The sequence below is a fragment of the Oncorhynchus clarkii genome, chromosome 28, assembly GCF_045791955.1.
Source record: "Oncorhynchus clarkii lewisi isolate Uvic-CL-2024 chromosome 28, UVic_Ocla_1.0, whole genome shotgun sequence".
Taxonomy (NCBI): Eukaryota; Metazoa; Chordata; class Actinopteri; order Salmoniformes; family Salmonidae; genus Oncorhynchus; species Oncorhynchus clarkii.
This window is the reverse complement of record NC_092174.1, coordinates 35,824,914-35,851,742: the sequence shown is the minus strand read 5'-3', so window position 1 is coordinate 35,851,742 and position 26,829 is coordinate 35,824,914. Positions and strand designations below refer to the sequence as shown.

Here is a 26,829-nt window from a genome sequence, read left to right as displayed (position 1 = left end):
TTTCCAATAAAGAGCTTTATTTTTCCAGTTTTAAATTGGCCAAAAACAACAAAAAATGAAAAAGTGATGGTCCATATAGCCACAGGTGCAGATCAGTAAAGGTACATGTCACTGTAAACTACAGAAGTATGTGGACACCTGCTCGTCGAACATCTCATTCCAAAATCATGGGCATTAATATGGAGTTGGTCCCCCCCTTTGATGCTAAAACAGCCTCCACTCTTCCGGGAAGGTGTTCCACTGGATGTTCGATCATTGCTGTGGGGTACTTGCTTCCATTCAGCCACAAGACCATGACTGAGGTCAGACACTGATTTTGGCCGATTAGGTCTGGCTCGCAGTCAATGTTCCAATTCATCCCAAAGGTGTTTGATGGGGTTGAGGTCAGAGCTCTGTGCAGGCCAGTCAAGTTCTTCCACACCGATCTCGACAAACCATTTCTGTTTGGACCTTGCTTTGTGCACGGGGACATTGTCATGCTGAAACAGAAAAGGGCGTTCCCCAAACTGTTGCCACAAAGTTGGAAGCACAGAATCGTCTAGAATGTCATTGTATGATGTAGCGCTAAGATTTCCCTTCACTGGAACTAAGGGTCCTAGCCTGAACCATGAAACTTAGCCCGAGACCACTATTCCTCATCCACCAAACTTTACAGTTGGCACTATGCATTGGGGCAGGTAGCGTTCTCCTAGCATCTGCAAACCAGAATCGTCCGTCGGATTGCCAGATGGTGAAGCGCGATTCATCACTCCAGAGAACACGTTTTCACTGCTCCAGAGTCCAATGGCGGCGAGCTTCACACCACTCCAGCCGAAGCTTGGCTTTGCGCATAATCTTAGGCAATGGCTGCTCGGCCATGAAAACCCATTTTATGAAGCTCCCAACGAAGAGTTATTGTGCTGACGTTGCTTCCAGATGCAGTTTGGAACTCGGTAGTGAGTGTTGTAACCGAGAGGACAGGTGATTGTTATGCGCTTCAGCACTCTGCTGTCCCGTTCTGTGAGCTTGTGTGGACTACGACTTCGCGGCTGAGCCGTTGTTGCTCCTAGACAGTTCCAGTTCACAATAACAGCACTTACAGTTGACCAGGGCAGCTCTAGCAGGTCAGAAATGTGACAAATTGACTTGTTGGAAAGGTGGCATCCTATGACAGTGCCACGTTGAAAGTTACTGAGCTCTTCAGTAAGGCCATTCTACTGCCAGTGTTTGTCTATGAAAATTGCATGGCTATGTGCTCGATTTCATACACTTGTCAGCAACGGGCGTGGCTGAAATAGCCAAATCCACTAATTTGAAGGAGTGTCCACATACTTTTGTATATATAGTATATCTCTGAAGCCCACCAGGAAAGAGACCACTTTATCTTAAAAATTCTCAATTTTTTCTCATTCTTAAATATCCTGAGAGTTAAAGTTAAATTAAGCCAAATTAGAATAAATGCAACATCCAATATTGCTGATTAACACACGCAAACACATCTCTACTTGGAGATTCATGATAGCACCCTCCACGTGCACACACAAAAGTAAAAACAAAAGTGGCAGCCATCTTCTTTCCCCAATTCCCGAGGCTTGCTGACTGATAGTGCCACAACATATTTTCAACAGAGATACACAATCTTCCTACAGAAAACCACAAAGATCGACTATGACCCAAGGACATTTTAAATCATTCTCTAACAAAGACTACTGGCATAATTCTCAATGAAAGGAGAATAAAAACAGGAAACAGCAAATCATTACACTAAACCCATAAGCACTTTTCCCCCTTCTCCATACAGTTGCTGGGCTACACCAAAGACTTGTCTCTGGCTCCATCATCCTTTGCAGAGGAGAACCTTGAGGAGAAAGGTATGGGTATGAGAATTCTGTCCAGATGCAGGAGAACCAGTTGCCACGACAACGTTACATTGAGTGCTTTAGAATCACTCACTCCACTCTCAAACAGAAAAACACCTCAGACAGTTACGGCTAGGCCAGCAAAATGTTGTTGAAACGCTGCTAAAACATTCAAACTGGGTTTGGCCCGCAGCTCAAGTGCATCCTGGGGTCCACAATCATCATTGGTGTCTCCATGATCAGAAAAGTATTTTTTTTCTAAATTCAATCAAACCAGTATTCTGGCATGTATGATTGTGTACAAGATGTCTGACATGCAGAAACACCATGTTGACAGTCAGTTTTCCCCTCGCACAAAAATGTAAGGGAGGAGCGAAGCCAGACAGAACCTCATCTTGGAGATACATAAGTTCTGCTGTAAGTTCAGTGGCGTGTCGCTCACACAGACACCATGACAGGTGAAGCCTTCAGTCGCCTGTTCAGGCAAAACACTTTCTGACTATAGGTGTGAGTGAACTAGGAGGCGGCCAACTCATGTGCCTGATTTACCAAGTGGTTACACCTGCTTTTTCCAGATAGTCAAACAGGGTCATAAGGTAGCATGTCGACTTTAGTTTCATTTTAGTCGATACTTCCTGCAAATAACAGGTGCAGACTTTGCACAGATGACAGTGTGCTTGGATTCTGAGGATAGAAAAAGTGAGAGGTTTAAAATATGTGAAGTAGTCCTTCCTGAAAAGTCTCTCCTACGGGAGGAGAGTTCAGGGAACGCACGCGTCGGCCATCCAGGTTCCCAGGTAGGACGTGTCACGACTCCTCCGTCCCAGAGTCGTCTTCATCATAGCAGCAGTCGTCCTCGTCTTCGTCCTCCAGATCCTCGTCGTCATAGTAATCGTCGTAGAAGAGGTCGGAGCCCTCGTCAGGGGGCGGGGCGCGTGTGCGGACACAGTATTCAGCCAGTGTTGTGGGGACCTTCACCCCGTCGCGCTCCGCTTCAGCCTTAGTGGCCAACACCTGCTTCCTGAGACACACACAGAGATAGAGGGTCTGAAGAAGTGTGTGTGCTGTACTCTCTGTCCTTGTGCATATGTTTACCGACCTGATTATCTTGCTGTACTCTGTCCTTGTGCATATGTTTACCGAACTGATTATCTCGCTGTACTCTCTGTCCTTGTGCATATGTTTACCGACCTGATTATCTCGCTGTACTCTCTGTCCTTGTGCATATGTTTACCGACCTGATTATCTTGCTGTACTCTGTCCTTGTGCATATGTTTACCGAACTGATTATCTCGCTGTACTCTCTGTCCTTGTGCATATGTTTACCGACCTGATTATCTCGCTGTACTCTCTGTCCTTGTGCATATGTTTACCGAACTGATTATCTCGCTGTACTCTCTGTCCTTGTGCATATGTTTACCGACCTGATTATCTCGCTGTACTCTCTGTCCTTGTGCATATGTTTACAGACCTGATTATCTCGCTGTACTCTCTGTCCTTGTGCATATGTTTACAGACCTGATTATCTCGCTGTACTCTCTGTCCTTGTGCATATGTTTACCGACCTGATTATCTCGCTGTACTCTCTGTCCTTGCGCATATGTTTACCAACCTGATTATCTCGCTGTACTCTCTGTCCTTGCTGTCCCTCCACTTGCGGTACATGACGGAGGCGTCCACGTTGGCCGGGGAGGAGGTGTTGGGCTCGTTCAGCAGAGAGATCACACTCAGAAGGATGGTCCTACAGAATACACAAACCGGGTTGGGTTTCAGAAAGTAGCACAAGGCTTTGTCTATCAGAGTTAGCTGGTTGGCTCATAGATCCTGCTTTGTGGGATGCAGGCTAGGATATTTCTGCAAAGTAAGACTTCTGAAATGTGTCAACCCATCGATATAAACCTAAAACAGTGCTGATAAAAATAAGACCTACAAATGACCTCGACTAACCTTTACCCCCGCACATTGACTCAGTACCGGTACCCCCTGTATATAGCCGCATCATTGTCATTTTGTGTTACTAAATAAACTAAAGTAAATATTTTCTTAAAACGGCATTGTTGGTTAATGGCTAGTAAGTAAGCATTTCACGGGAAGGTCTACACCGGCGCATATGTCAAATGAAATATGGATTTGATTTACTACTTCTAATTTAAGAACTCAAATAAATAAATGTTTGTCAACTTGACTTATAGTAAACTTGTAACTGGGTAAACCACAGTGTAACAGGAGTGCTTGTCCTCTGATAGGCTAGGTGGACGTGTCACCACACTGCTTATAACAAATTAAATTTCTCTGATCTGCATAGGTTCTACAGGTTGACTTGGGGTTTGGCTAGTATGATTCCTATTCACTTCCAGGAAGTCATGGAGAGGTTCAACATGTCATGTTATCTGGGTATGCGTGACACAGCACAACAGGAGAGAGAGCGCGAAGGGGAGGAGAAAGAGAGAGCGAATAGGGGAGGAGAAAGAGAGAGAGAAGGGGAGGAGAGAGAGAGACGAGAGAGAGAGATTGTAGGAGAGAGACACGTCGAGACGAGAGAGAGAGACGGGGAGATGAGAGAACATACTGAGAGGGCGTGTACCTGACGTTCTGGGTAGGGTTCCACCTCTCAGATGGCAGCTCCCCACTCTGAGGGTCATCAACTGGAGGGTGCAGAATGGATATACATACATCCCCATTCTAACACAAGGGAGATGCTAAAATTAACATACACAAACACTGTACTTATGCCCACAAATGACAGGTGTGACTAGGATTAAGCCACCTATAGAGAGCAATAAAAATTCAGATTAGGACCATGACATTTGTTTGAAAATGAATTACCTTAAGTTTGACTATTTTTCTAGAATTGGGTCAGTGATCCCTTACCTCATAGATGTTGGGGTGCCACATCTTGGTGAGGAAACGAAAGGCAGGTGGCGAGTAGGGGTAGTCAACGGGGAACTTGATACGAGCCTGTGGGACACACAGAGAGAAAGTCATATATCAACATGTCAGCAATATGTCCTAACATGCGTCTGTGGGACCTAACCCGATTCAATGGTAAACCTGATGTTGAGTAGAACATATCCGAGAACAACAACAGCCTGACCCAGAAATAGGTTTGACAGTGCCACTGTAGGCTGGAAGTACAGCAATAGAAAACAGATGCGATGTTACGTTTACGGGCCTACTACTAACGGAATCCAACCATGTAGTTGACCATAGCGCATGTTAGCTAACAAGCTAACAAAACAAGCTAGGATTAGTGTATCTAAGACAGTTAACAAAACAAGTGAATTTAGTTAGCTATACCTCGGCCTTACCTTGAAATAGCCCCCTTCATAGTGAGTGTTAGGAGGTCCAAAAATTGCCACTTCCCAATTGTAGAGATCTGCTTCATCGACCAATGTTATTTTGAAGCCCTCGACTGGCTCCTCTTGAAGGCTCTTCATTTCTAGCATTAATGCTTTTTGTGAGCTTGCTACGTGAACAGGACCATGTTGCGCCATGGCAAGATAGCCAACTAGTTAATATTGCTAACGTTTGGCGGGGAACGTCGTCGTTTACAACACAGCTAGCAACCTAGCGAGCCAGCTGATCCAGCAAAACTAAAAACGTTTTCTTTGTTTCGATTTCCTCGATGCGCACAATGGCTAGTTAGTTAACCTCTCTTTTGATTCAAGTAGTTTGTTTTGTTTTGAAATCGCGCAATATCTGTTATCTAGCTAGTTATCAGTATCAAATAACTAATTAAAAAAACCTCATACCTAAAACAATGTGTTGGTATTTTAGTAACTAACTAGACTCACCGACCTAGCTAAACCGTGAAGCAAGCTAGTTAGCACAAGCTGCTAGTTATTGGTGCAGTGACAATGAATATATATTTTTTAAATGTTACTTTGAAACTGATAGTTATACAAAAAATCGTTATGGACCAGCTAAAGACGATACAAACATAAATTTAAAAAATGCCCAACGATGTGTTCCTGCTGGCTATAAATTATGAGAGTTGAAAGCAGTCTCCTCTCCTCTCAAAACAGTCAATAAGATTGTAGTACCCTCTGGGAAATGTAGTTCCGATGTAACCATTAGCATAAAATTCTCATGTCAGCGGTGCAAAAAGTATCCATTGTAATCACCATGTTTATTGTAAAACTATTTCAATGAATTGAGAATAGCATGTTTTTTACTACTTGTTTTTGTTCGGGTGGGTTTTAAGAACTACACAAGACATTTCTGGAGTATAGCCAATAGTGTGACACGTACAACGTCACGGACCTTGTTTTGCCTTTTCGATGCCAATTTACGTGGAAACTAAAACATGCCTTGACGACATACCTATAGATGGGGTGTAGTGGTCAGATTTAATTCATCATGATAAAATATTTGGGAAAGGCACATTGACGTTCTATGCCACCATTCTCCAAATGATCAATTAGATTAGAATATGACGTTTACAAACTGCGCCGGGGCTCAATGCAAGTCCCAGCGGTTGGCTTTAAATATGCCTGAGAATTAAAACAACAAATGCGAACAAAATCATTATAAACGTTAGTATGAGAGGGGATCCCTTCGTGTTTTTTAAGTTAATATTTAGGTTTGTAATCGTCCTAACGATTCTTCACGTCAAATACATTACAGTTGTGTGCTGCGAACAAAAATCATTATACAGCTCCGATTTACGCGACGTAGAACGGACCACAACGTTTTGGAAACCCATTTGCCATGGGTCCGAAAAAGTATCATCGGTCCCGTTCTGGCTCTCGTAGTCGGAACCGAAACAGGTCCAAAATAAGTAGATCACGATCACCCGAAGAGAAGAGATGCCGGAGTCGGTCCGTGGGTCGGAATCAAAATCCCCGGAGACTTGCGCGTTCTGAGAGCGGAAGCTCGGACAGCAGTGGTGGATCTGCGGGGCGACAATGGCCGCCTAGCAGAGGCCATCCCGGGTCGAGAAGCGACTCAGACAACGACAAGAGACGTAAACTGAAGGGCAAGTCAAAAGACCGATCCAGGTAAACATGACAGGTTAAGTTATATTAAGTAAAAATGCATGTATTCTACATGGCCAAAGGTATGTGGACTCTTCAAATGAGTGGATTCGGCTATTTTATCCACACGCGTTGTTGACAGGCGTATAAAATCGAACACACAGCCATACAATCTCCATAGACAAACACTCAGTGACTTTCAACGTTGTACCGTGGTAGGATTCCACCTTTCCAACAAGTTAGTTCATCAAATGTGTGCCCTGCTAGAACTGCCCCGGTCAGCTGTTAGTGCTGTTATTGTGACGTGGAAAATTCTAGGCGCTACAATGGGTCATCTGCGAAGTGGTAGGTCACACAAACACACAGAATGGGACCGCTGAAGCGCATAGCCCATAAAAATCGTCTGTCCTCGGTTGCAACACTCACTACTGAGTTCCAAACTGCCTCTGGAAGCAACGTCAGCACAATAACTCTTCGTTGGGAGCTTCATGAAATGGGTTTCCATGGCCGAGCAGCCGCACACAAGCCTAAGACCATGCGCAATGACAAGCTTCGGCTGGAGTGGTGTGAAGCTCGCTGCCATTGGACTCTGGAGCAGTGGAAACGTGTTCTCCTGAGTAATGACTCATGCTTCACCATCTAGCAGTCTGACGAATGAATCTGGGTTTGGCAGATGCATAGTGCCAACTATAAAGTTTGGTGGAGGAGGAATAACGGTCTGGGGCTGTTTTTCATGGTTCGGGGTAGGCCCCTTATTTCTAGTGAAGGGAAATCTTAATGCTAATACAATACTGTGCTTCCAACTTTGCATGTTTTACTAGCGCATAACAGTGCAGCAAAATGTCAAACAAGTACAATATTAATCAAGAAATCACATGTCTGCAACTACATTTTTCTATCCATCAGCTCTGACTCAGATGATCCAAAGGAGAGGAAGGAAAGAGAGAAAAAGAAAGGCAGAAGAGAAGACAAAGGAGAGAAGAGGAGGGGCTGGAGCCAGTCCCAGTCCGATTTAGGGTCCAGTGCAGACCGGAAGAGAGTGAGGGATGGGGGGAGCATTGACCGGGAGAGGAGATGGCAGAGGAGTGCAGACAGAGGGAGCAGAAGCCCTAGCAGAGAGAGGGAACGACAGATCAGGGAGAGGATGAAAAGCAGAGAGAGGGACCCAAGCCGAGGTGAGGAGAGTAGTCAAGACAGAGAGAGAAGCAGCCGGAGGAGTGAAAACCGTGGGAGGAGAGAGGGAAGCAGAGGTAGGGACAAAGATAGGAAAAGACGTCGCTCTGGCTCCTCTGACTCGTCTAAGAGCTCTGGGTCGGAGGGCGGGGCCCGTGGAGGCAGCCCGGGGTCTGGAGAGGCTGGACCCTCGGTCCGAGATGAGAAGAAGAACCAGAGAGAGATGCTGAAGGCCCTGGAGACCCCAGAGGAGAAGAGGGCCAGACGACTGGCCAAGAAGGAGGCCAAGGAGAGGAAGAAGAGGGAGAAGATGGGCTGGAGTGAGGAGTACATGGGCTATACCAATGCAGACAACCCCTTTGGAGACAACAACCTGCTGGGCACCTTCAAATGGCAGAAGGTAAGAGAGGGAGTGGAGAGTGGGCACTTGAGAAATGGATGTATGTGGGACTATCAACACCCTCCTTTTAGAAATACAGTGGTTACATCTGACCAGGCTCTGAATAATCTGTGTTTCTGTGGTGGTGGTGGTGTGGTCAGGCTCTAGACAGGAAGGGCATTGGCCATCTGGGTGAGAAGGACCTGAAAGACAGAAACAAACACATCCAGGAGGAGAATCGTAGAGAACTGCAGAAGGTATGCTTCTATGCAAAAACGAGCTGATGTGTGTTTAATAGGTTCAGGAATGTATGTGCTTATGGAGAATGCAATGCAAGAGCAGGAACTGTGTATAAGTGTGTCTGTCTGTGTTTAGGTGAAGCAGCTGCGACTGGAGAGGGAGAGAGAGAAGGCCATGAGAGAGACGGAGCTAGAGATGCTGCAGAGAGAGAAAGAGGCAGAGCATTTCAAAACCTGGGCAGAACAAGAGGATAACTTCCACCTGCACCAGGCCAAGCTACGGTGAGTGGTGATACCTTCATTACTGTCCCCCTGTAACCCTAACCCTCAACCTCACATGGTTCCATATACTCACTTGAAAACAGCCTGGTACATAAACAACATCTCACTGCTCTGGTGTTTGCTGTTGTGGATTTGTGTGGAGACCTCTAACTAATATATGTTTGTGTGTTTAGGTCTAAGATCCGTATCCGTGACGGCCGTGCTAAGCCCATAGACCTGTTAGCTAAGTACATCAGTGCTGAGGATGACGACCTGGCTGTGGAGATGCACGAACCTTACACCTTCCTCAATGGACTCACCGTCACTGACATGGACGACCTGCTTGAAGACATCAAGGTGTGTGTGTGTGTGTCAGGGTTTCCGTTAGACGGTAAATTCCGACATTTGGTAAAATAAGAAAAGCGGATAAATAAAATTGTTACTGGCCAAATTGTAAAAAAGCACACAAAAAACATCCATTGTGAAAAAATGCTTTTATTTATTCATTGATGGAAATACCGGTGGATATTCTCCAACTTCTAAGGCAAACAAATATACTTCATAATAAATCCGCAAGCTGCTGGGACATTAGTGTAGGGTGTGTGCCAACTATTCACATCAGTTAAAATGTTTCAATCACTAGGCAGCCAACGGTCTATAGTAGGAAACAGAGTAGTTATCAATAAGCCACGTATATCACACATGACGTGAGTCACGACCCCAAGATAGGTCAAATTATAATAAACATCATTTATTATCATCCAGTATAACTGTAAAGAGAGATATCATTTGATCTCTGGAAACAAGCACTTTCATAAATGCATGGCGCGGGCCTCGCTTCACTGGAGCGTTGTAAAATAAGATTTCTATCAATGAACCAGCCTTAATGAAGTTATTTACTTATCCAACATCAGGCTGATAATTGTTTTATTTTGTGGCCTCTTTCCCCTGCTGTGGTGCTGAATGGCAGTGGGACTGGGGCAGACTGGCCCTGGTGTTCCTCCAACACCTCTCCCCAGTTGTTATTTATTAGGCCTTTTTCCCCTGCTGTGGTGCTGAATGGCAGTGGGACTGGGGCAGACCGGCCCTGGTGTTCCTCCAACACCTCTCCCCAGTTGTTATTTATTAGGCCTCTTTCCCCTGCTGTGGTGCTGAATGGCAGTGGGACTGGGGCAGACCGGCCCTGGTGTTCCTCCAACACCTCTCCCCAGTTGTTATTTATTAGGCCTCTTTCCCCTGCTGTGGTGCTGAATGGCAGCGGGACTGGGGCAGACCGGCCCTGGTGTTCCTCCAACACCTCTCCCCAGTTGTTATTTATTAGGCCTCTTTCCCCTGCTGTGGTGCTGAATGGCAGTGGGACTGGGGCAGACCGGCCCTGGTGTTCCTCCAACACCTCTCCCCAGTTGTTATTTATTAGGCCTCTTTCCCCTGCTGTGGTGCTGAATGGCAGTGGGACTGGGGCAGACTGGCCCTGGTGTTCCTCCAACACCTCTCCCCAGTTGTTATTTATTAGGCCTCTTTCCCCTGCTGTGGTGCTGAATGGCAGTGGGACTGGGGCAGACTGGCCCTGGTGTTCCTCCAACACCTCTCCCCAGTTGTTATTTATTAGGCCTCTTTCCCCTGCTGTGGTGCTGAATGGCAGTGGGACTGGGGCAGACCGGCCCTGGTTTTCCTCCAACACCTCTCCCCAGTTGTTATTTATTAGGCCTCTTTCCCCTGCTGTGGTGCTGAATGGCAGTGGGACTGGGGCAGACTGGCCCTGGTGTTCCTCCAACACCTCTCCCCAGTTGTTATTTATTAGGCCTCTTTCCCCTGCTGTGGTGCTGAATGGCAGTGGGACTGGGGCAGACTGGCCCTGGTGTTCCTCCAACACCTCTCCCCAGTTGTTATTTATTAGGCCTCTTTCCCCTGCTGTGGTGCTGAATGGCAGTGGGACTGGGGCAGACCGGCCCTGGTGTTCCTCCAACACCTCTCCCCAGTTGTTATTTATTAGGCCTCTTTCCCCTGCTGTGGTGCTGAATGGCAGTGGGACTGGTGCAGACCGGCCCTGGTGTAACTCCAACACCTCTCCCCAGTTATTTATTAGGCCTCTTTCCCCTGCTGTGGTGCTGAATGGCAGTGGGACTGGTGCAGACCGGCCCTGGTGTTCCTCCAACACCTCTCCCCAGTTGTTATTTATTAGGCCTCTTTCCCCTGCTGTGGTGCTGAATGGCAGTGGGACTGGTGCAGACCGGCCCTGGTGTTCCTCCAACACCTCTCCCCAGTTATTTATTAGGCCTCTTTCCCCTGCTGTGGTGCTGAATGGCAGTGGGACTGGTGCAGACCGGCCCTGGTGTTCCTCCAACACCTCTCCCCAGTTGTTATTTATTAGGCCTCTTTCCCCTGCTGTGGTGCTGAATGGCAGTGGGACTGGGGCAGACCGGCCCTGGTGTTCCTCCAACACCTCTCCCCAGTTGTTATTTATTAGGCCTCTTTCCCCTGCTGTGGTGCTGAATGGCAGTGGGACTGGTGCAGACCGGCCCTGGTGTTCCTCCAACACCTCTCCCCAGTTATTTATTAGGCCTCTTTCCCCTGCTGTGGTGCTGAATGGCAGTGGGACTGGTGCAGACCGGCCCTGGTGTTCCTCCAACACCTCTCCCCAGTTGTTATTTATTAGGCCTCTTTCCCCTGCTGTGGTGCTGAATGGCAGTGGGACTGGTGCAGACCGGCCCTGGTGTTCCTCCAACACCTCTCCCCAGTTGTTATTTATTAGGCCTCTTTCCCCTGCTGTGGTGCTGAATGGCAGTGGGACTGGTGCAGACTGGCCCTGGTGTTCCTCCAACACCTCTCCCCAGTTGTTATTTATTAGGCCTCTTTCCCCTGCTGTGGTGCTGAATGGCAGTGGGACTGGGGCAGACCGGCCCTGGTGTTCCTCCAACACCTCTCCCCAGTTGTTATTTATTAGGCCTCTTTCCCCTGCTGTGGTGCTGAATGGCAGTGGGACTGGGGCAGACCGGCCCTGGTGTTCCTCCAACACCTCTCCCCAGTTATTTATTAGGCCTCTTTCAAATTAAAAGTTCAATTAGAGAGGCCTAGATTTTATTTGAAAACAGCTCTTTTTCTTTTTTCTTTATTAATAAAAATGTTCATACAAATAGCCTATAGGACAGGTTGTTCACAAATTACATTATATTTAAGTTTTATTACTGTGTAGGTGACTTGTTCTAGGCTAAATGTCTTTTTCGTCTTAAAAAAAATCTATATTCATTTCTGATTTCTAGAAGGGGTAAAGATGCAACGGGAAATGTTTTGCTTGTCATTTTGGTATAAGAACATTGTTATATTTTTGTTCTATATTTTTGTACAACTTTACAGGCTCATTTCTATTCTGTTAAGATGAATTGGGTGGCCGCTCTAATGCGTCACACAGACAACGCATTAGGATGTCTGGTAAATACCGGTACATGTTTTGCCTGTCAGTTTGTCCGGCACCACATTTTCCTAACTGAAACCCTGGTGTGTGTGTTTGTGTGATGCTTTGTTCAATGTTCTTAGAACTGTTTCTATCAGTTGTGGTTTGTAGCGGAAGAGAAACTGTGTGACATGTCTGTGTGTGACGTGTGTGTGTGTGCTTTTTCCCTGTAGGTGTACATGGAGCTGGAGCAGGGCAAGAATGTGGACTACTGGAGGGACATGACCACCATCACAGAGGACGAGATCAGCAAGCTCCGGAAACTGGAGGCATCTGGAAAAGGCCCAGGTACAGCAGCACCACCACCTCCGATAGGCCAAACTACAGTCACATCTCAGTATCGCTCTCTCTCATTGGCCCATATTCTGTCTTGGCATTCCACCATCAACCTCTATCCTCTGTGCCTACACCTAGGCATTTCTCCCCTTGTCCCTCTCCTAGGATGTGTCCAAAATGGTCCCCTGGTCAAAAGTAGTGTAGTCTATGGGGAATATGGGGCCATTTCTTGCGCAGCCCCACTCTGAGTTTGTCTCCCTCGTCCCCAGGTGACCGTCGTGATGGCATTAACACGTCAGTGAGCACCGATGTTCAGATAGTGTTTAAGGGAAAGACGTACAGCCAGCTCCAGGCGCTGAACCTCAACATGGAGACTAAGATCCGAGCTGGGGGATCCAACCTGGACATAGGCTACTGGGAGAGTCTGATGCAGCAAGTCAGGGTCTACATGGGCCGAGCACGGTGAGGACCGGTGTGTGTGTGGGTATGCACGCTTACCCTACCGGTCTCTGGCATTTCTGTGTGTGTGTGTTAACCATCCCTATCTGTGTTATAGGTTGAGAGAGAGGCACCAGGATGTGTTGCGTCAGAAGCTGTTCAAGCTGAAACAGGAGCAGGGAGTGGAGAGTGTGCCTCTCTTCCCCATTATCAAAGAGGAGCCTGAGGAAGAGGATATGTGAGTACATGGGCGAACACACACACACACACACACACACAGAGGTTCCACCTTCAACCTCTTCCTTTACATGCTCATGTACACAAGGTTTGACCTTTGCCTCCTCTGTTTCTTCTCCACAGGACCGAGAAAGAAGACTTTCCCTCAAAGGAGCCTGTCGCCGCCTCTTCCTCCCCTTCTGCCAATCAGAAGAGCGCTACAGAGAAGGATGACCAAGTGGCAGGCCCATCCACAGAGGGAGACGGTGAGAAGGAGGGAGAAGAGGGAGAGGAGAAGGGTGAGGTGGTAGAGGCCGTTCTGACCGAGGAGGATTTGATCCAGCAGAGCCAGGCAGAGTATGACTCTGGCCGCTACAGTCCCACCCTGCTGCTGCCCTCAGAGCTACCGCTGGACACACACACCATCACACCTGACGAAGACACACAAAAACTACACCTCTCACGCAGACAGCTCGCCGTCACAGGTAAGTGGCTTTGCATCAACACACCCATATACGCACACACAGAAACACTCGGACATCTCTACCTATCGTCATGTTCATCTCTCTCTCTCCTCTTGTTCTCCAGGTGATGCCAATGAGAATGCGGAGGATGAGTTTGTGCGTCGTGCCAAACAGGGCATGGGCGGGGACGAGGCTCAGTTTAGCGTGGAGCTTCCCCTAACGGGCAAGATGTACCTGTGGGCCGACAAATACCGTCCCCGGAAACCACGCTTCTTCAACAGGGTCCACACAGGCTTTGAGTGGAACAAATATAACCAGACGCATTACGACTTCGACAACCCTCCGCCTAAGATCGTCCAGGGCTACAAGTTCAACATCTTCTACCCGGATCTGATCAACAAACGTTCCACGCCGCAGTACTTCCTAGAACCCAGTCCTGACAACAAGGACTTTGGGGTTCTGCGGTTCCACGCGGGCCCGCCGTACGAGGACATTGCCTTTAAGATCGTGAACCGCGAGTGGGAGTACTCTCACCGTCATGGGTTCCGCTGTCAGTTCGCCAATGGGATTTTCCAGCTGTGGTTCCACTTCAAGAGGTACCGCTACAGGAGATAGAACTGGCTAACTGTCCAACACCAACCCAGACTGGGAACCTCTGACTGCCCGGTTTTAACCATAGATATGCAATGTTAATGTACTTTGTATCTATTGTGTTTTTATTGGTGTAACCTTTCTCTTTGTTATCACTACGGCAACCCAGACCATTCCGTTGTCACAAAGAATGGTTTTCATTTTTGTTTGATCAGCTACTGCTTTTCAATGTACAGTTGAAGTCAGAAGTTTACATTCACCTCAGCCAAATACATTTAAACTCAGTTTTTCACAATTCCTGACATTTAATCATCCTAGTAAAAATTCCCTGTCTTCGGTCAGTTAGGATCACCACTTTATTTTAAGAATGTGAAATGTCAGAATAATAGTAGAGAATAATTTATTTCAGCTTTTATTTCTTTCATCACATTCCCAGTGGGTCAGAAGTTTACATACACTCAATTAGTATTTGGTAGCATTGACTTTAAATTGTTTAACTTGGGTCAAACGTTTCAGGTAGCCTTCCACAAGCTTCCTATAATAAGTTGGGTGAGTTTTGGCCCATTCCTCCTGACAGAGCTGGTGTAACTGAGTCAGGTTTGTAGGCCTCCTTGCTCGCACACACTTTTTCAGTTTTGCCCGCACATTTTCTATGGGATTGAGGTCAGGGCTTTGTGATGGCCACTACAATACCTTGACTTTGTTGTCCTTAAGCGATTTTGCAACCAAGCTTAACTTCCTGACTGATGTCTAGAGATGTTCAATATATCCACATCATTTTCCTTCTTTCCTCATGAAGCCATCTATTTTGGGAAGTGCACCAGTCCCTCCTGCAGCAAGCACACCCATAACATGATGCTGCCACCCCCGTGCTTCACTGTTGGGATGGTGTTCTTCGGCTTGCAAGCCTCCCCCTTTTCCCTCCAAACATAACGATGGTCATTATGGCCAAACAGTTCTATTTTGGTTTCATCAGACCAGAGGACATTCCTCCAAAAAGTACGATCTTTGTCCCCATGTGCAGTTGCAAACTGTAGTCTGGCTTTTTTATGGCGGTTTTGGAGCAGTGGCTTCTTCCTTGCTGAGCGGCCTTTCAGGTTATGAGGATATAGATACTTTTGTACCTGTTTCCTCCAGCATCTTCACAAGGTCCTTTACTGTTGTTCTGGGATTGATTTGCACTTTTCGCACCGGAGTATGTCCATCTCTAGGAGCCAGAATGCGTCTCCTTCCTGAGTGGTATGACGGCTGCGTGGTCCCATGGTGTTTATACTTGTGTACTATTGTTTGTACAGATGAACGTGGTACCTTCAGGCGTTTGGAAATTGCTCCCAAGGATGAATCAGACTTGTGGAGGTCTATAATTATTATAATTTTTTTTGTGTGATTTCTTTTGATTTTCCCATGATGTCAAGCAAAGAGGCACTGAGTTTGATGGTAGGCCTTGAAATACATCCACAGGTACAGCTCCAATTGACTCAAATGATGTCAATTAGCCTATCAGAAGCTTCTAAAGCCATGACATCGTTTTCTGGAATTTTCCTACCTGTTTAAAGGCACAGTCAATTTAGTGTATGTAAACTTCTGACCCACTGGAATTGTGATACAGTGAATTATAAGTGAAATAATCTGTCTGTAAACAATTGTTGGAAAAATTACTTGTCATGCACAAAGTAGATATCCTAACCGACTTGCCAAAACTATAGTTTGTTAACAAGAAATTTGTTGAGTTTTAATGACTCAAACCTAAGTGTATATATAAACTTATATAAACTTCTGACTTCAACTGTACCTGTCTCTGAAATGACATATTAAAGATTATTTTCCTAGCTGGCTTCCATTTGATGCAATCAGAGCTGTGAGGTAAAACTGTCTAATAAATCATTCAATCAAAGAAACATCTTAACTTACATTTTCCTCAGTGGCATTAAGTATGCCTCAGTCAGGATGTCAACAAATCACTGAGTAAAGTATCTCCTTTACCATTGGCTACGGGCAGGATTCCATCTGTAATCTCATTCACCATAAACTCTGCATATGTTTTCTCAATTGAAGATTTGGCCACTATAGCGCTGAACTTCAGCGATACAGATTGAATCCATCCCTAACTGTAACGTTGACCTATCCACAGCTGTTCCATTTAAGACTAATTAACCCCCAATGTTAGCAAGTCCACTCCTGCCCCAGGTGGAAACCTGTCAAGCCTATTGGCTATTCTATATACACACATTGGTGACACCAAAAACAATGAAAGTAGAAAGAGTTTTAATAAAGACAACACTGACACGATACAGTTAACAGGATCCTGAGAAGGCACGTACTTCGACAGGTTAGAAATGGCACGAGAGAGAGGGACCACATAACAAAACATTCTGGAATAAAGTGGAAGAGAAAAATAAGAGTAAAACATTGTCATATCAATCCTATTAATTTAATTAGGATAATTCCTACCTATCCTTGTAGTTCTCTCTCAGTGCTTGTTAGAGGTGGGTCCTGGATACCCGGCAGAGATGGTTGTTCATTTGAGTGGGTCACACAAGTTTCTAATGCTTTAGGTGCTCGTAAATCTAAAACAAGTTTGATAACCAGTCCCCACCACCACAGTTCAACTTGACCAATCCAGCACTAGAGCAGGAAAAGCTGGGTCTGATTGGCTGGTAACAGAATCATAGGGTGTGTTCCTCTGCTCAGGCGTTGCTGACGCCTGTCAGATCTTACAACGCTCGGATAGGTATTTAACATATCAGCTAACCATATATGTTATAGCAATCTGTCAGTCGATGACCCAGTCAATGATGTCACGTCAGCAGAACGCAAACATAGTTTCACAAACAATACAGTTCTCTTCCAAGCGCTTTGTACAAAACATTACAGGTGTGTTGGTCCGATCTAGTCACAGTTTATCTGCTGCATACTGTTCAGTCCCGTTGAATACTGACTGCGTACAGTCAAAAAATAAAGCAAACTGAAATACCATTGGCGGTAAGATCATATCTCTGATTCATCATCAATAAACTGCAATGAGGGGAAAGTAACTCTGGCTTCCCCCTCCCCCTCCTCATCCCCTCCTAATGCCACTTCCCCAGTAGAGTGGTTGTTATTACTGGTGCAATTTCCTTCTCCAGACACCAGGGCCTTGCTCTCCGCCTCCCCAGGCTCTGAGACCTCTAGGTGGGCGACGGCAATGTGAGCAGCCCCCTCCTCTGGGGCACCTTGGTTCTGCCCTCTCCCTGCTCCTATCACTCTCCCACAGGGCCCAGGCAGGGGCAGGTGTCCCTTGTACAGGTTCCACCACAGCAGGACAGCCAGCAGAATCGCTAGGAAGGCCACTGACACCTGCAGCACTGCCAGGGAAGGGCCCTCGGTCCGGGCTTCAGGTCTGAGTGAGAGCCCTTCTAGACCTACTCTAAGCTGGTACTCAGCCACGGTGGTGGTGTACTTCCCGCTGTGGGAACGCTCCAAGGACAGACAGCGGTAGCGGCCAGTGTCAGAGGCAGAGGCGTTGAGGATAAGGAGGCTGTCTCGGAGGATCTGGTTGCGAGGCGAGGAGGGCAGGGGCAGGGAGTCTTTCACCCAGTGGGTCTCTGCCAGGTTGGAAGTGGGGGGGCACTGGAGCTTCACGTTGCCACCCAGCCACATGGTCTGATTAACAGTCTTCACAGGGTCTGGAAGAGAATGTATTGGTTAGAAAACACACAGACAGACACACACAGAAAAGATAGAATAGACACACATGCACTCACCTGAGGTGGGGCAGAGAGAGAAGTCTCCAACCCATAAACTTTGGATCAGTTCACTGAGACAGAAACGGGAAGGTGTTCAGGGACAGAGTTAGCCAACAGTACATCAGATCTCTGTACAATTGGTTTATGCAGCACCATACCTGTCTGTGTTAGCTGTAGACAGGGAGATACACTGGGCTGTAGTTCTGTCCCAGACACAGTAAGGGTCTCTGGCCAGGACACAGTCCACACAGGTGCGAGAACGACCACAGCTACTAAACGGCATCTGAACAGCACCGTACTCAGAGCCTGCGTACAGCTGACCCTACACACACACACACACACACACACACACACACACACACACACACACACACACACACACACACACACACACGTACGTTACACACACCCTTTACACTGCCATACATACTGTACAGCAGATTTCAGCTGCCGACAGACAAGAAATAGAGCTTTACGTTACCGTTGTGTTGGAGAAACGGAGGACTTTGATTGGCTCACGGGGCTGGAAGAGCTGCACTTCCTCGATGATGAACATCTCCTTATCGTAGTTAAGCGCTTTCAACACGCTGCCAACCTCTGAGACACGAAACACACATCAGTGCTGATACTGTATGTGGGCAACTAAGCCATACACAGCGATTCAGAGTTATTAAACACACATCAGTGCTGATACTGTATGTGGGCAACTAAGCCATACACAGCGATTCAGAGTTATTAAACACACATCAGTGCTGATACTGTATGTGGGCAACTAAGCCATACACAGCGATTCAGAGTTATTAAACACACATCAGTGCTGATACTGTATGTGGGCAACTAAGCCATACACAGCGATTCAGAGTTATTAAACACACATCAGTGCTGATACTGTATGTGGGCAACTAAGCCATACACAGCGATTCAGAGTTATTAAACACACATCAGTGCTGATACTGTATGTGGGCAACTAAGCCATACACAGCGATTCAGAGTTATTAAACACACATCAGTGCTGATACTGTATGTGGGCAACTAAGCCATACACAGCGATTCAGAGTTATTAAACACACATCAGTGCTGATACTGTATGTGGGCAACTAAGCCATACACAGCGGTTCAGAGTTATTAAACACACACCTGTGCCTATGAACATGACATGGTATTTCTTCCCGTCCAGGGCCTGTGTTCTGTGTACTATGATGCGTGTGAAGGCAGTGCCTCTCCTGACCAGCAAGGGGCGCTCTCCCATGGGCAGAACAGCCTGGTCCATGAGGGGCCGGTCTCTAATGAACTGCAGGGTCCGGTCTGGCAGGTCCAGAGTTTGACTGATTCCCTGGTTACGAGCCTCGTCATCTATACACTGGAAAGGGGAGTGGGAGAGGAGGGAGGGTTTATTCAAGCCTGGAAGAACGTACAACTTTAATCAGGAAACTTTCAAGGTTAGGTTGGTCTGTTGAAAATCTATAGATAATCTGAAGGGATAGACTGTGAATAAAAATCATAATGAAAGAAATGTTACAGGAAGAGAGAGAGAGAGAAGACAAAAGGAAAAGAAGAGTCAGTCTGACTCACAGCTCCAGGTCTGGGGGAGGGCACGGCACCACTGTACATCACCCACTTCACAAAGGACGTTTCCACGGTTACCGGGGTCTTGTACTTCCCCTCGGAGAACACCCTGCCGATGTCCAACACCCTGTATGCACACACTGCAGAGAGGTCCACCCTGTCCCTGGAATACAACCACACAGAGCATTAGAGACACACACTGCAGAGAGGTCCACCCTTTCCCTGGAATACAACCACACAGAGCATTAGAGACACACACTGCAGAGAGGTCCACCCTGTCCCTGGAATACAACCACACAGAGCATTAGAGACACACACTGCAGAGAGGTCCACCCTGTCCCTGGAATACAACCACACAGAGCATTAGAGACACACACTGCAGAGAGGTCCACCCTGTCCCTGGAATACAACCACACAGAGCATTAGAGACACACACTGCAGAGAGGTCCACACACACAAACTAAAACAGTCAGGTCCATCCGTGGTGGTGCTCAACATAAGCAAAACACACACACTCATACACACACTTCAGAGTTCAACTTACGACTGTGATGTGAATACAGCATAGAACACACAGCTTCTCCAGTCTCCCTCCTCACACCAGCGGTAGGTGTCCTGTATGATGTAGGGTAGCTGGGATTCCAGAACAGGACAGTCCACACGGGCCTTTAGAAACGACGTCCACTTCTTCTGCAGGGTCCTCTGGCCCCCAAGGTCCCCCTGAGACACAGAGACAGAGATTTACATGAAGCTGCAATTAGACAATAAGGGTATATCTTCATAGAATACAAGCACCCAAAACCCCTTTAAGGAGAGAAGTAATTCTCAATGCCACCGTGGGACACACACCTTGCAGACACGTGCTACGCGGGACACCACCAGTTTGCTGTAGAAGTCGTACTCCACAGCGGTCTCAGTGAAGAACAGGTAGACCTTGTCATCGTCACCAGTTAAGCTGTTCCTACTCTCTGGCATCTGGGCCATGGAGATGAAGTTGGGCTCTGACAAAGACAAATGTAGTAGACATCAACCTAAAGACTTCAACCTGTTCTAGGATCTGTTTGTGCTGTCTTGCCAACTCCTTATGTTTCCATTATAAGAGTTGGCAAGACGGCACAGACAGATTGGGGACCAGGCTATAAAGACTTAACCTCTTGTTGAAAAATAAAGAAAAGGGAGTTGAAAGAAGACTGTCTTACCGTGTAGCCAGGAGCTCTTGAACTCTGTGCGTATGGAGGAGGGAGAGCTGCGCATCACCACAGGCTCAGAACCCAGGAAGTTCATTGATGTGGCTGAATAGAGGGTTTTGTCTAGAAGAGATATAGCTTTTGTCAAAAACATACTTTTTGTAGCAGGTTGGGAGAACTTATGCAGCAGGTAAGAATAATTCACATAGCAGGTTTGAGGAGAAGGTTAAGTTTAGGAAAAGGGTTTGGGTTAGCTAACAAAGTGAGAACACTTTTAACGTCAAATTGACAAAAGCTGTATCCCATCTAGACATGACCTGAGCACAGGTCCTCACCTGAGAGCATTGTGGGTCTAGAGGGTTCAACTCAAACAAGCCATCAGATCAGGAATATCAGACCTGCATCACTTAACCTAGCCTTTTCTGACTTTAAGGAGATTGATATTCCCGGATTCCTGACAGAATTCCGGAGTAGTTACTCACCGATCATGATGGAAGAGAATCTCTGGAATGGATCGAAGGGACACTTCCCTTTGCCATCCTCTGCCTTGTTTTCCAGAGTCAACTCTCCGTCTTTGTACGACTGAAACGACAGAGATGAGCGGTACACTTGTGAATGATATCTACTATTACAGGTTATGACCGGAGTTGATCATAAGGAGTGTTGTGTGTTCCATTGACTCACCATGTAGTCACACTCTGGGTTGAAGGCCTTAGTCCCACACACATACATCCTACCATCCTCCATCGTATGCAGGACCCTGATGTAATTCTGACACTCTATCTGCAACACAGTATCTACTTATTTAGCTATCTGCATAGAATGCACATATGTATATACAAATGAAACGGGAAAGCACCATGAAATGTGCAGAGAAAGCATCAGTTCACTGACTGGTCTGGACCGACCTGATTTTTCCCCTTGGAGCTGCACTCCTTCTGCTGCTTCTCTGTCACTTTCCAACTTACCTGAAAAATACATGGAAGATAAAGTTGGAAGATTAACACTTTACGAGAGGTATTGACATGTTGAATGCACCGAGCTGTCTGTTTGAACTACTGGTGCATAGCTCGGCCACCCATGCATACCCCACAAGAAGTCTCTTCACAGTCCCCAAGTCCAGAACAGACTATGAGAGGCGCACAGTACTACATAGAGCCATGACTACATGGAACTCTATTCCACATCAAGTAACTGACGCAAGCAGTACAATTAGATTTTAAAAAACAGATAAAAATACACCTTATAGAACAGCTGTGACTGTGAAGCCACACAAACATAGGCACAGACACATTTATACACACTTTGTACTGTAGATATATGGTAGTGGTGGAGTAGGGGCCTGAGGGCACACAGTGTGTTGTGAAATCTGTGACTGTATTGTAATGTTTTTAAAAGTGTTTAAACTGTCAGAATATGTTATTGTTAGACACCGGGGCTCCTATGGAAAGGAGAAGGGCCACAATCTGGTACAAGTCAAAAGGACAGCCGACAGTTGGGGAAGAGTGAGGAATTTGGGTCGAGGTCAGATCAGATGAAGTGAGGAAGAACATATATCACTAAAGTTCTGTCTAGCAACAGAGATGCATTGGCTGTTCAGATGTTTATCAGGAGACTCAGCATAGGAGGAAGGGTTAAATACCAATGCTCGTGTGAATGTCTTGGTCTTATGCAGCTGTGTGACCCATTGGGTGAATAAACTTGGTTTGAGATTTTCTAATCGTCCAAGAGTTTTTACTCTTCATTTAGAACCCAACACCAGGAAGAGTCGCTGCTGCAAAGGCATGTTGAACATGAGACATGAGTCTTCCAGGACATCATTTCATAGCTGTCAGTGTAAGAGCCAAAACAATCTGTTAAACTGTAATACTTCAGTGTTCTTACGGAGGACTTCTTGTTGGAGATGTTGTTGATGTCCAGGGCGTAGATGTTCTCCCTGGCTCCCAGCAGCAACAGACCCAGGTCCTCTCTCAGCAGCATGGTGGAGTAGTTCCACACACCCTCTTCACCGAACATACGACCATTCTCTCCTAGTACAGCAGAATGAGTGACATTGAATGATACAGGAAGTCGTACGGAGTGACACCAATAGTTACTCACAAAGACACCTGCAGTTACACCGGATGATAGTTATGTAAACTAGTTTTTGACACATATGACAGTTACATAAACCTTCCCCTAATCCAAATGACACCTGGTTGTAGCTGTAGCAGTAATATAATATGTAGATATATTCACAAACAGTATAGACAGAAGCAGTGAATAAATATTGATGGATGCACTTAAATGCAAGAGCAGTACTTACTATGATAGGGTACAGTTTTACGTGGAACGCAGTCCAGTGGCGAATGGGCGTCCAGCGTCAGAGCGAGAGGGAGGAGCCAAAATAAACTTATGACCACTAGAGGATACATGGCTTATTCCTTGTCAAAATGTTATTTAGTTCCTTAAATGGCTCTTAAAAGGAAATCCAGTCCAGTCTGTGTTAAATCCAGTCCAGTTTGTGTTAAATCCAGTCCGGTAGAGAGAAGGCAGGAGACACTCATAGACCCAGTCCGGTAGAGAGAAGGCAGGAGGCACTCATAGACCCAGTCCGGTAGAGAGAAGGCAGGAGACACTCATAGACCCAGTCCGGTAGAGAGAAGGCAGGAGGCACTCATAGACCCAGTCCGGTAGAGAGAAGGCAGGAGACACTCATAGACCCAGTCCGGTAGAGAGAAGGCAGGAGACACTCATAGACCCAGTCCGGTAGAGAGAAGGCAGGAGGCACTCATAGACCCAGTCCGGTAGAGAGAAGGCAGGAGGCACTCATAGACCCAGTCCGGTAGAGAGAAGGCAGGAGGCACTCATAGACCCAGGCTACGTGTTAGGCCTACTTTGTGTTCAGAGGATAGATGGCTGTGTGATTGAGCCAGTCTCCAGCACAGGCTTCTGATCTCTCTACAGGCCTCTGTCAGCAGGGAGTCCATGGTAAGATGGATGGCACGGACCTGAGAGAGAGAGAGAGAGAGGGAGGAGAGAGAAAGAGAGCGAGAGAGAGTGAGGAGGGTGGTCTATGGTAAGATGGATGGCACGGACCTGAGAGAGAGAGAGAGAGGGGCGGGGGGGGGGGTCTATGGTAAGATGGATAGCATGGGGAAAAGGCGCAGGCACTGGCCCGCTGACTGCTTTGGCCCATCTGAGAGAGAGAGAGAGAGAGAGAGAGAGAGAGAGAGCAAGAGAGAAAGCGAGAGAAACACTGGAGAGGGGGGACATATTTTGAGGGAGAGAAAGAAAGAGAAGAGCTAGAGAAAGGTATGTTTAAAGAGCGTGATGTGAGCTACGGTCTGCGCAGCAGTAACTCTGTCACAGCCATAGTGATGGTAATGTGAGGGCATGAAAGGCTTTCAGTGGGGTGCAGGAGTGTCGACTTCAGCTCGTCTGGACCTAACAAAACCACACAAAAAGAGATCCTCACAGAATACCAAATCCTGTGTGGACAGGGGAAATAGCGGTACAAATTGTGAAAAACACATATTGTTCAATTCACACAAACAGTCTTGTTTTACTAACACAATTGATTCCATTCAAAATCCTACTTTCCCTAACCTCTAAACCTAACCCGAACATAATCTTTAACCCTCAACTCTAATTCTAACCCTAAAACCCTTAGAAATAGCCTTTTTCCTTGTAGGGGGTGGAAAAATGTCCACCGTTGGTCAAATGTTGGTTTGTGTGCTACTGTTGTGGGGACTTCTGGTCCCCACACGTGTAGTTAAACATGTCCACACACACAAATACAACTAACCCAGGTCTACCATCACAAGAACATTGGCAGTTGTACAATCTTGTTCTGTAAATGTTGCAATGTTGCTAGTCAATTCTTTTGAGGATCGGATTTCCCCACTACGGTGGGTGTGTCCAGGAGTGTCATTAGTCAGAGTGCTGGTTGTGTAGCAGATTAGTCACAGCATGTCACATAATGCATGTCACAGATGTTTCACATATCTACCCCCTGAGGCAAGAGGCTCCATTGGTTAACACATCTGCACATGCTGCGGCTACACCAATGGCATTCATATTTAGACACATCTCTAATAAGAGACATGTCTGTTTGCATGTCTGTGAGTGGTGCAACTGCAGAAAAAACCTTCCTGTGTAGTTTAATGCATTTCTTTGTCCAAATAGTTTATACCCTGACATATTGACAAACTTCAGTAGTGAAGGGTGTAACGTTGTGGACTGTGTCACATCCGGCCGTGATTGGGAGTCCCATAGGGCCGAGCACAAATGGCCCGAGCGTCGTCCGGGTTTGGCCGTGATTGTAAATAATAATTTGTTCTTACTGGCTTGCCTAGTTAAATAAAAGTTGCATTTAAAACACATTTAAAAAACGAATTATTATAAAATGTCATACCTAATACCTCAACTGTTGGCAAACAAGTTAAAGTTATAAACTATTGCGTAACTCGAAACAGGAAACAGCTACTCTACTTCTGTCCCCTATCAGTCACCTGTCTGGTGCATATGGGCAGAAATAAATGCACGCAGTAGTTTAGCATTTGTGAGAGTTTATAATTTGTTCACACGTATCAAGGCTCAAATTCATTATGCCCATTATACATTTATGACAAATGTAACAAAAATATACCTTAAAAAATATATTAATCAGAGACTAAACCTACCTTTAAAGGTGAAAGGTGTTCTTTCTCGAGTGTGTACAAGAGACTGCCCAGGTCTGGTTGCTCTTTGGTTCAAACACAGTACAAACCCACAGCCAAGCGCTTTCCACAAAGAGGCAGTGGCTAAACGGCTGTCCTTGTTCCCCCTTCTGTCTCTGTCGGATCCGTTGAAAGGGACTGTTGTTGTTGGATATATTGTTGGGAAAAGTTAAGGCGCTCAGATCCCGCGGTGAAGGACCTGAATAGATACCGCTGCTGCTATGGCTCCGTCAGCATGCCAGATTATTCTCCCTGATTGAGCAACCTGGTCTCTGAGCATTTCGTATTATTCTGTACATATATTCCGAGCAATTCCTTTTAGTATAATATCTTACATTTTGTATGGTATGTATTAATTTGTGGATGTCCATCACCCATTTTGTATATTATGCTATGAATTACAATTTCGTTTATATGTTACTATTTGCAAAGTGTACAATATGTAGCAAATTTGTAAAACGTGCTTTAAAACTGGTGGGAGGAGCTATAGGAGGATGGGATCATTGTAATGGCTGGAATAGAAGACATTGAATGGAGTCAAAGGTGGATTCCATATGTATGATGTTTGAGATACCGTTCCATTTATTCCATTTGAAACATTACAATGAGCTCGTCCTCCTATAGCTCCTCTCACCAGCCTCCACTGTGCAAAACATGTGATATGTTGGCTAGGGGTTAGGGTTAAGGTTAGGGTAAAGTTCAGGAGTTAGGTTAAGGGTTAAAGTTAGGGGTTAGCTAACATGTTAAGTAGTTGCAAAGTAGCAAGAAAGTAGTAAGTAGTTAAAGTTGCTAATTAGCTAAAATGCTAAGGTTGTCCATGATGAGATTTGAACTCTCAACCTTTGGGTTATAGGCCCACCCATCAACCCTAACCAACCAACCTACTTACGTTTTTGCCTTAACTTCGGGATCGGTGTCCCTTCTACAGGACGGTTGAGCTAACATAGGCTAATGCGATTAGCATAAGGCTGTAAGTAACAAGAAAATGTCCCAGGACATAGACATATCTGAGATTGCCAGAAAGCTTAAATTCTTGTTAATCTAACTGCACTTTCTAATTTACAGTAGCTATTACAGTGAAATAATACCATGCTATTTTTTGAGGAGAGTGCACAATTTTGAACATAGTTTTTAATAAACAAATTAGGCATTTTTTGGACAGTCTTGATACAACATTTTGAACAGAAATGCAATGGCTCATTGGATTAGTCTAAAACTTTGCACATATACTGCTGCCATCTAGTGGCCAAAATGTATATTGCACCTGGGCTGGAATAATACATTATGGCCTTTCTCTTGCATTTCAAAGATGATGGTGCAAAAAAATACAAAAGAACGATTGTTTTTTT

The 26,829-nt window shown here is 46.0% G+C and overlaps 3 protein-coding genes across 8 annotated transcripts; 1 reads left to right on the top strand and 2 right to left on the bottom strand.

The window, feature by feature from the left end:
- On the bottom strand, window positions 1-6,648 carry LOC139387493 (ubiquitin-conjugating enzyme E2 R1-like). 4 transcript variants are annotated; one of them, XR_011629175.1, is made up of 6 exons: window positions 5,147-5,876; window positions 4,710-4,796; window positions 4,423-4,520; window positions 3,451-3,579; window positions 2,192-2,859; window positions 1-2,147 (listed from the first exon to the last, which is right to left on the bottom strand). XR_011629175.1 is itself a non-coding variant. In XM_071133741.1 (5 exons), the coding sequence occupies exons 1-5, from the start codon at window positions 5,330-5,332 to the stop codon at window positions 2,646-2,648; spliced, it is 714 nt and encodes a 237-aa protein (XP_070989842.1). In that variant the 5' UTR covers window positions 5,333-6,648; the 3' UTR covers window positions 1-2,645. The 4 variants fall into 4 exon arrangements, 2 of the variants coding, with proteins under 2 accessions (XP_070989842.1, XP_070989841.1); XR_011629174.1 differs by having other exon boundaries at window positions 1-118; window positions 1,308-2,859; window positions 5,147-5,874; XM_071133741.1 differs by having other exon boundaries at window positions 1-2,859; window positions 5,147-6,648.
- On the top strand, window positions 6,370-16,598 carry LOC139387491 (splicing factor Cactin-like). Of its 3 annotated transcripts, none has more exons than XM_071133737.1 (11): window positions 6,370-6,838; window positions 7,721-8,387; window positions 8,528-8,623; window positions 8,742-8,887; window positions 9,061-9,223; window positions 12,221-12,295; window positions 12,491-12,605; window positions 12,863-13,055; window positions 13,150-13,269; window positions 13,392-13,732; window positions 13,836-16,200. In XM_071133737.1, the coding sequence occupies exons 1-11, from the start codon at window positions 6,549-6,551 to the stop codon at window positions 14,324-14,326; spliced, it is 2,697 nt and encodes an 898-aa protein (XP_070989838.1). In that variant the 5' UTR covers window positions 6,370-6,548; the 3' UTR covers window positions 14,327-16,200. The 3 variants fall into 3 exon arrangements, 2 of the variants coding, with proteins under 2 accessions (XP_070989838.1, XP_070989839.1); XR_011629173.1 differs by lacking the exon at window positions 12,221-12,295 and having other exon boundaries at window positions 6,371-6,838; window positions 13,836-14,710; window positions 15,340-16,131; XM_071133738.1 differs by lacking the exon at window positions 12,221-12,295 and having other exon boundaries at window positions 6,371-6,838; window positions 13,836-16,598.
- Window positions 16,551-25,742, bottom strand: LOC139387492 (semaphorin-4E-like). Its single transcript, XM_071133739.1, has 15 exons — window positions 25,445-25,742; window positions 23,086-23,770; window positions 22,665-22,810; window positions 21,689-21,748; window positions 21,465-21,563; window positions 21,263-21,362; window positions 20,793-20,903; window positions 20,443-20,594; window positions 20,138-20,313; window positions 19,600-19,756; window positions 19,165-19,387; window positions 18,509-18,624; window positions 18,186-18,349; window positions 18,046-18,098; window positions 16,551-17,967 (listed from the first exon to the last, which is right to left on the bottom strand). Exons 2-15 carry the CDS (start codon window positions 23,192-23,194, stop codon window positions 17,291-17,293), a joined length of 2,343 nt encoding a protein of 780 aa, XP_070989840.1. The 5' UTR covers window positions 23,195-23,770; window positions 25,445-25,742; the 3' UTR covers window positions 16,551-17,290.
- Window positions 25,743-26,829: the final 1,087 nt, after the last annotated feature.

Excerpts from the sequence above, each read along its gene's own strand:
- LOC139387493 (XM_071133740.1), bottom strand. The coding sequence starts at position 5,332 with ATGGCGCAACATGGTCCTGTTCACGTAGCAAGCTCACAAAAAGCATTA. Across the intron at positions 4,797-5,146 it reads ATGAAGGGGGCTATTTCAAG|GCTCGTATCAAGTTCCCCGT; the intron begins GTAAGGCCGAGG and ends TGTGTCCCACAG. Across the intron at positions 2,860-3,450 it reads GAGTACAGCGAGATAATCAG|GAAGCAGGTGTTGGCCACTA; the intron begins GTTGGTAAACAT and ends TGTGTGTCTCAG.
- LOC139387491 (XM_071133737.1), top strand. The coding sequence starts at position 6,549 with ATGGGTCCGAAAAAGTATCATCGGTCCCGTTCTGGCTCTCGTAGTCGG. Across the intron at positions 13,056-13,149 it reads GTCTACATGGGCCGAGCACG|GTTGAGAGAGAGGCACCAGG; the intron begins GTGAGGACCGGT and ends TCTGTGTTATAG. Across the intron at positions 13,733-13,835 it reads CAGACAGCTCGCCGTCACAG|GTGATGCCAATGAGAATGCG; the intron begins GTAAGTGGCTTT and ends CTTGTTCTCCAG.
- LOC139387492 (XM_071133739.1), bottom strand. The coding sequence starts at position 23,194 with ATGTATCCTCTAGTGGTCATAAGTTTATTTTGGCTCCTCCCTCTCGCT. Across the intron at positions 19,388-19,599 it reads CCTCCCCCAGACCTGGAGCT|TGTATAGATGACGAGGCTCG; the intron begins GTGAGTCAGACT and ends TCCCCTTTCCAG. Across the intron at positions 17,968-18,045 it reads CTCTCTCTGCCCCACCTCAG|ACCCTGTGAAGACTGTTAAT; the intron begins GTGAGTGCATGT and ends ATTCTCTTCCAG.